The sequence below is a fragment of the Gopherus flavomarginatus genome, chromosome 4 (genome assembly GCF_025201925.1).
Source record: "Gopherus flavomarginatus isolate rGopFla2 chromosome 4, rGopFla2.mat.asm, whole genome shotgun sequence".
Lineage (NCBI taxonomy): Eukaryota > Metazoa > Chordata > Testudines > Testudinidae > Gopherus > Gopherus flavomarginatus.
Genome location: NC_066620.1, coordinates 77,057,083 through 77,066,945, shown reverse-complemented (window position 1 = coordinate 77,066,945; position 9,863 = coordinate 77,057,083). Strand labels below are relative to the sequence as shown.

General features: G+C 42.4%; 1 protein-coding gene across 1 annotated transcript in view; it reads left to right on the top strand.

Annotated features, from left to right (window-relative positions):
* The first annotated feature begins 5,949 nt into the window (after positions 1-5,949).
* WDR64 (WD repeat domain 64) overlaps positions 5,950-9,863 on the top strand; it is a 137,690-nt gene continuing 133,776 nt past the window's right edge. The window contains exons 1-2 of the mRNA XM_050951595.1: positions 5,950-6,103; positions 8,136-8,266. Coding sequence (XP_050807552.1) covers positions 5,950-6,103; positions 8,136-8,266 — 285 coding nt within the window. The remainder of the gene's footprint in view (positions 6,104-8,135; positions 8,267-9,863) is intronic.

Sequence of the window (9,863 nt, the reverse complement as noted above, 5' to 3'; positions counted from 1 at the left end):
TCCTGGATTGCTCTGCAAACACGCATTCAAACAAAATGCATTTTAACACAGCCAAACACAAAGTTATTAATCTAGGAACAAGGAATGTAGGGCATACCTACAGAATGGGGGTGTGTATCCTGGAAAGCACTGACTCTGAAAAGGATCTGAGGCGTCGTAGTGGCCAAGCAACTCAACATAAGCTCCCAGTGTGATATTGGGGGGTTGGGGGGAAGGGTTAATGTGATCCTTGGATGTACCAACAGGGAAGTAGTGAATGGGAGTAGGGAGATGATTTTTACTTCTGTCTGTGGCATTGGTGAGACTGATAATAGAATACTGCATACAATTCTGGTGTCCACATTTTAAAAAACATGGAAAATTTGGAGAGGGTGAAGAAAAAGCCACAAGTTATTCAAGGACTAGAGAAAATGCCTTACAGTAAGAGCCTTACCTCAATCTGTTTAGATTCAATCTAAAAAAGATTGAGGGGTGACTTGGTTAGTATCTATGCACCTTCATGGGAAGACAATACTGGGTACTAAAAGGTTCTTTAAAATAGAGGCAAAAAGTTTAACACCAACCAGTGGAAGCTGAATCCAGACAACTTCAAATTAGAAAAAAAAAGGCACATTTTTAGCAGTGAAGGTCACTAATCGTTGGAACTAACTGCCAAAGGAAGTGTTGGATTTCTGTGCCTTCAGATCCAGTATGGATCATCTGCTTAAGCCAAACACAAGTTATTGGGTTCAGTACATAGGGACCAACTCTGTGGGTGCTCTGGGGCTGGAGCACCCATGGAAAAACATAGTAAGTGCTCAGCACCCACTGGCAGCCAGGTCCTTGCCCCACGGTGATCAGCTGTTCAGGGGCATGCAGGAGGTGCTAGGGAGGAGGGGGAGGAGCGGGGGCAGGAAGAGGTGGGGGAGGGGTCAGAATGGGATGGGAAAAGGCAAGGCAGAGCAGGGCGAGGAAGAGGTGGAGCGGAGCTGGGGGGTTTGGGGAAGGAGTGGAGTGAGTCTGGGGCAGAGTGGGATCAAGAACACCCCCCCACCCAGGAACTCTCAAAGTCAGCACCTCTGACTCAGTACAAGTTAACTGGGTGAAATTTAATGGCTTGTGATATAGGAGGACAGACTAGATCATCTAATGAGCCCTCTTGGCCTAAAATCTATGAATTCATGATGCCTTTGCTATGATGGCTAACAAAGGAGTTAATTAGGACCCAAAGTAATGGTGGCTGATTTGTTTTTGGTCGGGCTCTTCTAACTGGGTTTTCTCATACACAGCTTTATCGTCAGATAAGACCATTACATCTGCACTGATAGTGAAATTAAAGGAATCTATGATTATGTGAATTACTAGGAAATAAATCAGTGGCCACCTGAGCTGCTAGTGAGGATGTCTGTTCTAGAAGAATCCATTGCTTTGGGATGAAAGGTAATGTAATTCCCCAATCAACAGTGTTGCTAATTTATTCCCCTGCAATATTTTGGAATTTGTTGGTCCTGGGAATGTTGATATAGGATGGGACAAATATCTGCTCTCAGAGGCAATGTGGTACTTTGTCAGTGAAGCTTTCTGTTGATAAGTTAACATGTGCCTCAAAGACCAACTCTGTGTAGCTTTAAAAGTGCACAATATTGTATTACTTAATCTGCAGATACATTTTATTTTTAAACCAGAATAGAAAAAAATTACACTTAAGATATTATGGTAGTTTTGTTAATACTTTTGTGCATGGTTGTGTGTGTGTTACCCACATAAGGCAAGGTATGTTCTGTCCTCAGCATTTGCAAAGAGTCCGTTTCAATGACATTACACCTCTTTTGTATTATGTCTTGCTGTTCCTTAAATCTCACTTGAATGGATTAAAGGTATCTGAAAAGTCCATTTAATGTTTGTAGAGCACCTGGAAAATGAAAAGCGCTGTAAATGCTAAATAGGATTAATACAGCAGAACCTCTGTACTATTGCACTAATGAATGATGAATCAATGCATTCTATAACTGGCAAGTAAGTCAACGAACAAATAATTTTTTAAACAAAGCTAATGCCTCACAATGTACTTTGCTATAATTGAGTTATAGTTCCGTTTTATGTATGATTTTTACTATTATATATTATGTGTATGATGAGTATAATAGTCAAGTAAATGTAAAGCCGCATTTTGGAAAAATAAATCTTAGTAACGCAAGACTTGTCAAAGATTTAGCAGCAGTGTACTGTACACAAGTGGACAGAGACTGCTGCTTTGGTACACATTATAAAGTGCAAAGACTACTACGTAAGGATGAGTGAGGTTTTACTGTAACTGTTTCATAGGTGGGATGTTGTTCTGTTTTACAGATAAGTTGAGTAACTTGATACGTTCATACGAGAAGTAAGTGGCAGAGCCAGGAATGGACCCCATTCCCCTGACTAACCACTGGACTGTGCTGTGTCCCTTAGCACCGTTGAGAAAATGATAAGACATTGCAATGTATAAATATGGTCAAACACTAAGTCCTTTGACTATTTCATATTAACATTGTAGTGGGGGGAAAAACAACACTTAATTTACTCTACCCCAGGAGGCTATAAAAGGAAGATTTTTTTTTGTTAAGTCTAGAAGGGGCTCAGAATCTACCATGGTGGTGGGTACAGTGTGAGACCCTGAACAGAATGCAATACAGTCTAAGGCACCAAACCTGCCATGAAGTGGGGAGCCTCACCGAAGTCAGTGGGGCTCCATGTGGGAGCAAAGTGGTGACCATATGCAACAGGTTGCAGGAAAGACCTATGGGCCCAGTCAAGCTCCACTGAAGAAAATAACAAAGGTCCCATTGTCTTCAGCAGGAGTAGTACAGGATCCCGAAGGCACGAACCAGTACAATAATATAATAATACCTAGCTCTCATGTAGCACTTTGGTTTGAGATCCGCTGATGAAAATCAATTAACAAACAGAATGACTTATGGGTGTTACCCCTTGAATATGTCCTGGAACAATAGGTGCATGTGATGGAGGTGTATAAACCCCACAATGTCAGTGATAGGGTTAAGTGGAGCTAGGTAGCCCAGTTAGCCCATTGTGAGACCTGGAAGGGAAAGAGGTAATTAAGGATTAGACCGAGGTGGGGAGAATCAGACTGGGTGGTGTCTATAGAGGAAGCACGAATATAAAGGGAAGGACGGAGAGCCGAGAGCTACAGTAAGGTACATATCTTGGGGCTGGCCCTAAGGGTGAAAAGGTTACACGAAAATGACAGCGAGGCTGGAAACTGTCAAGAAGAGGCTTCTCAGCAACAGACTGTCGAGAAGCCGCATAAGGAGTCAGCCTTCCCGAGAGAGGCTTGGAAAGTATAATGCTGGGAAAGGGGCCTGTAGACAGATGTAGGAAGGAGCATGTCTTGGTTGGTTAAACATAGATTCCCAGGACTGGAACCCAGAGGAGAGAGTGGCCTGGGTTCCCCTACCATCTCCAAATAAGGGGGATAGGAACCCTGAGAAGAGGAAGCAAAGACTGTAGAGCCCAGGCTGGGGCTGACTGGTGACCTGATACGGGACCATGGGACTCTTTACTACCTTCCAAGGAGTAAGATTATGAACAACCTGGCTGGAGCTGGGAGAAGAGACCAACTGTCATACTGCCAAATTGATGTCTGGGGTGGCGGGGAACTGAAGTGGAGTCACTGTAATGTCCTGCCCCACCATGAGGGGATGCACTGGCCAATAAGTTCACTCCATGACAGTGCTGAATTAAAAATACTTTGCAGAACATGGTGGCTTGGCACACATTTGCTGGGAGTCTGTTCCCAGCATAAAGAGGTGACGCTCCCGTGGTGGGCATTAGGCAAAAGGTGTGCAGCTCAGCTCCAGGCCCATTTAGTTGGCAGTTGCAGCAGAGGCCAAGAACAAGTGGGCTAATTAAAAGGAGTGTCAGCTGCGGTATTTGAGCTCGCTGCTAATTGCACTTAGGCCTCCAAACTGCTGTCCAGTCCTGACAATGTTGGATCACTGCTGACCAGATCTGGACCAGTGACCTAGAATCAAATGTATAATTGAGCAGCAGGTTCCAGGTACAGCTGGGTTTACAGATGAGGAAAGATAGTAAATACTATGACTATCGAACCTCAGAAGGAGAAGATTTACAGGGGAAGGAAATAATTAAGCGCATGAAGTCTGTGGTGGGTATCACTCAGTACCATCATTTTACTGTATCCCATAGAACCAGGACCAGGGGTTCTCCTCAAGTCTACAGGAATATTTATGACAAATGAAAGGAATACTGCATCTGAACTTAGTCATGGGCAATCAGAGTTTAGTACAGCAGAGAAATTTTAAAAAGTATCTGAATAATGTGACAACAAATATCATGTGTAGGTAGGGGGAAGCTGATTGCTATGGGTCTGGAGGGTATCCTCCCCTCACCTCTTTCCCTTCCCTGACCAATGATAGCACTGAACAAATAATTAGGTGGATTATGGTGATGGTTGTTTTTTTTTCCACATTCTGCTACATCATCTGATACATATCTGAAAAACCAGTGGTAGAGACAGGAGAGAGAGCATGATTTCCCATTGGTCTCCTTTGAGACAGAAAATCTTGTTTTCCTGTGTATGTTTGTAACAGGGTGGTTTGCCCTGGTGCTGGAGAGCCTAAGGCCAAGCCAACCCTGATTACAGAGCCCCACCTCATGGGAATTGGGTGATTTCCTATAAAGAGCAGAAGGTGGCTGTGATAAGGGAGGGAATTAGAGGTAGAGAGGCTTCCGCAAGGAAGACCATGAGAATTGCTCCAGCTGGAAAGGGCTGAGAGTAGCTTGCTAAGGCAGAAAGGACTGTGACTAGACCAGGGGATTGTGTGCTGTACCCAGCTGGAGGAAAGACTTTTGTGTTGAGTTTTGAACTTTAATAAATCAACCCCTAAGGAGGGATTTTGTTAGTGGAGTGGAAAAGCCGTGTGTGGAGTTTAGCTGGAAATCCAAGAAGGGAAACTGAAGTGAGCTGCAAGCAGGACTGCCATGAGGCTGCCAGGGGGCACCATGAGGTGGCCACTCATCTACAATGGTATATAACAAAATAAGTGAAAAGGCATTTCAAAGAAAAATGCCCCAGTCCCTTTGAAAAAAAGCCCCTCTCCCCTATGAGCCTTCTGTACTGTGGGGACTGCTGGATGGAAGAGAGCACTAATAGGGAGCTGCTGTGCATCCTTTTCTCGACCCCACTAGTGAACTGTCCTTGAATAAAACAAGGAAAGTTTTGCCTCTTCTCTAAAAAATTGCATGACATTTTGGTTTTAAAAACATCCTTCCTCCTGTATTAAAAGCCACCTGCAAGTCACCCTTCCCCTCCTTTTCCCAAGTGGAGAAAGGCTCTTCCTTAGCTCAGTCACTCTGTGCTCCGCACATGAGCTTATGCAGCTGAAGTGTGAAATTAATACCCACCAGAAGGAAGAAGGAAGGGAAGCTCTGCTCACGAGGGATGGAAGGAAACCCTAGAATGCCAAGAGGGAAAGAGGATGTGGCCAGGTAGCAAGAAGGGCAGAGAGTCCCTAGGTGCACAGGAGATGACCTCTGTCTGACATTGAGTGACTAGCAAATTCTGTCTTTACATGCTCCTTGTGTATATATATGTTTTCTGCAAAGGAGGGAAGTGGGAGAGAAACTGCCATTAACCAACTGGTCATTGATGCTGGCTCATGACTTAGGCTGGCTCAGTGATCAATAGAGACTCTGTGATGTAATGAAGGGTTATGACATCAGGAGTTTGCTGATAGACTTGCCAGCAGGGAGTGCTTGTTAAGCCAATCATCACTCACTCATTTCAGTAACACCTGGAATTAGGGTCATGCAGCTGCACCTCACATACCCTTGCATGACAGTTTAAGATTTCAGGACCCAAACAAGGATTGGGGGGCGGTGCCGTGAGGAGGAGGATTCTCCAAGCTGTCCTTCCCACATGACGCACCTCCATGCCATCAATCGAAGATGTCTGACAGGCGGGACTCAGAAAAAGAAAAACTCAGTACTCTTTCTGATGTGGCAAAATTCAACTATGCCTTGAAGCAGTTTCAGACACTGATTGGAAAAACAGTCACTCAGAAGAGGGAGGAAAGATTAGGGATGTACATTAAAGATGAGGGTAAGAGGCATTGTCTTTCTGATTGAAAGACCGTGTAATTTTGGAGTGAAGTCTGGGTAGCTAGGTGGGATGGCTCAGGATTCTACAGAAGACCCAAACTGGCATACAGGCTAGGGCTCGCCTTCCCCACTTTTAAGGGAAGTATGCAGATTGCTCTAAGAAAATATTTCCCTGGTAAGCTAAAACCTACAGCAGTCTTATTATGGCCAGATTATGTTACTGAGCCTTTTACCCACAAAAATGTATTCTTCCTGGCAGCATCCTCTCATAGTGATTCCCTGTAATAGTACTTGATTAATCCTTACATAGTGCTTTGAATGAATCAAACACATGAACCAATTAATTGTCCAAGTCAATCCATTTATATTATCATAGGTAACTCAACCTCATGTAGGTTGTTACCAATGCAGGCCAGCAGCTTTAGGTGCACAAAAAAGTCAGCTTTATCACAGAACTCTCTTTGACCTCAGAATACTCCTGGGTGGTAGGTTAGCAGAATGCTCTTTAAACACCCCTCAGAGTAAGCCAGAATTGGGGATGGAAGGTTTCCACGCCATTTTCCTTCTCACTCTGCAGGTTTTCTAGGCTGCACTGTTTGTTTGTAAATTTCTTTTAAACCCATGAGATTTTTGGAAATTAAGAAGGTTGAAGTTTTTTTGGCAGGGATGCTAGAATGAATTCAACAAGAAGATTGAGAACTTGAACATTAATGATGCTGAAGGCGAAATCAAGCCAGGAATCAAATGTAGTATCGTAGAAATGTAGGGCTGGAATGGCCCTCAAGAGGTCATCCAGTCCAGTATCCTGGTATTGAGGCAGGTCCAAGTAAACCTAGACAATCCCTGACAGGTGTTTATCTAGCTTGTTCTTAAAATCTCCAGTGGTGGATATGCCACAACCTTTCTTGGAAGCCTATTCCAGAGCTTAACTACCCTATAGTTAGAAAGTTTTTCATAATATGTAACCTAAATCTCTTTTGCTGCAGATTACACCCATTGCTTCTTGTCCTACTTTCAGTGTACAAGGAGGACAATTCATCACCATCCTCTTTAGAACAGCCCCTAATATATTTAAAGAGTGTTATCATGTTCTCCCTGCCCTCTTCGCCAGTCTTCTTTCCTCAAGATTGAACAAGCCCATTTGTTTTTAAACCTTTCCTCAGATGTCTGGTTTTCTAAACCTTTTATCATTTTTGTTGCTCTCTTCTCAACGCTCTCCAATTTGTCCACATCTTTCCTAATGTGTCACACCCAAAATTGGACACAGTACTCCAGCTTAAGCCTCACCTGTGCTAAGTAAAGCTGGGAAATTGTCTCCTGCATCTTATCCAAAACATTCTTGTTAATACACCTCAGAATGATATTAGCCTTTTCACAACTGCATTACATTTTTGGCTTATCTTCAATTTGTGATCCACTATAATCCCCAGATCCTTTTCAGCAGTACTACTGTCTAGCCAGTTATTCTCCAATTTGTAATTGTTCATTTCATTTTTCCTTTCTAAATTTAGCATTTTATGCTTGTCTTTATTGAATTCCATCTGTTGAATTCAGACCAATTTGTCAAGGTAATTTTGAATTCTAATCCTGTCTCCAAAGTGCTTATAATCCCTCCCAGTTTGGTGTCATCTGCAAATTTTATAAGCATACTCTCTACTCCATTATTCCAAATCATTAATGGAAATATTGGCTAGAACTGGACCGAGGACTGACTCCTGCAGGACCCCACTAGGTACACCCTCCCAGTTTGACAGTGAACCTTTGAGTATGATCTTCCAAGGAGTTGTGCACCCATCTTATAGTATTTTCCGCTAGACCACATTTCCCTAGTTTGCTAATGAGAAAGTCATGTGGGACTGTGTTAAAATCTTCCTAAAATCAAGATCTATCTCATCTACTGATTTCCTCACCCCTCCAACAATCCACTGGGCCAGTAACCTGTCAAAGAAGGAAATATGAGAAGAAACAATTTGCTAGTGTTCAACTCTGATGGATTTTTTTTGTTTTGTTTTGTTATTCATGTTCCAGTACAGATGAAATAGATTATGATAAATTTTATGAGACAGTACAAACCCTCTTTGGTCCAGAAGTGAAGGATCAAGATGTTAAGACCTTTTTCAGGAAGATTAGCAACAACCCTGATGGAAGGATAGAATGGTGTGAGGTAAGGTTTATATATAATCTGAAATAGTGGAATGTCAGTTAATTTATGCAAGTATGTGATCATTGACACCATGGAACGAGAATGGATTCATGGAGAATGCACATAAAGTGACATTTCCATGTCATTTATTACTGGTTCTATAAATCTTTCATCTGCTACATCCTTTAAAAAAAGGGATCTGGCTTTGAGGCTAGATGGAAAATTAGCTAAAACTATTGTTCTGGTTGGTTAGAGAATAAGTGAGAGGTAAAATGTGAAGGACTGGCTTAGGCCATCTTGTTTGTAATAATATGAGCCTTTATCCAAGATGTTAACAAAACCCAATAATAAATACAATTTTGACAAGCTGAGAAAGAAAGAGGAAGCATTTATTTTTAGTTTGGTGGCGAACAGTTAAAATACATGTACAGCCAAAAATCTTAGGGACAAATTTTGCGTTTGGATGCACACATGTCTCCAGTGAGAGCATGCACATTGCAGGAGAGGGGAGATAAATTTGTCCCTTGGACTTTTTCCTCTGTACAATCTGCTCTCACCTGGGGAGTTATTAAACATCTCAGGGTCAAATCTTCCAAAATGCTGAGAACCTGCTGCAAGATAATGACCTGCTAGCAGGAGGGGTCAGTGGGAGGCATCAGTGCCCTGCAAGATGTGATCCTTTTGGTGCTGTGTGTTAGGGGTACAATAATCATTGTTCAGGATAGAATTTAACCAACAAATACCATGCTCCTAGGTACAAAAATTAGCATATAAGGCCTGGCTCTGCCCTCAGGAAATTCTTGCATTTAGGCACTTGAATGAGCATGTAGGTGTTCAGATACCTCCTGTAAAGAACTGTCTGCCTTGCCGGTGTGTTGTGAGGATTTGTTAACTCTTATAACAGGGACGAATTTGGCTCTATAATTTGGAAATGGAAAGTGTTATAGAAGTGGTGGCATTTTAACTGAAAGGTGCTTAATCATTGAATTGTCATGGTTATGACTGAGCCTATAACAAAGAAGTATATGATTCTAAAAAAAATTGCCATGGAAAATAGCTTTACAAGCAGCCATTCTGTGTAGGAGCTGTATGCTGTAGCCAACCTACACAGAATGGCTGCTTGTAAAGCTATTTTCCATGAATATTTTTATTTAGAATCATATACTTCTTTGTTATAGGCTCAATCATAACCACGACAATTCAATGATTAAGCACCTTTCAGTTAAAATGCCAACTGTACCCATGACATCCTATTACCATAAGATTTTTATCTTACACTTGGACAACTACCAGAGCTGGGCACTGGGGACCTGATAACACCTACAGTGCAGTGTAGTGCCTTTCCTAGGATTGCACTGTCAGCATTGGCTATATGGGCGCAGACTTATTTGACTGCCCTTGTGGCCCAGAGGAACAGTGTTACTAACTAAACCATGTTATAAATTCAATAGGCAAACTTCCTCGTTACTTTGGAGCATCAAATGATGTTTAGTGATCTCTGAGCTACCCAGCTCTTAGCCTTTGATAATCCGTGCAGAACATCTTCATATAATTTTCTAGAACCACTGCAGTGGCAATGCATGTGGTCCTGGCAGTCTGGTAAAAGAGCTTCCATCCT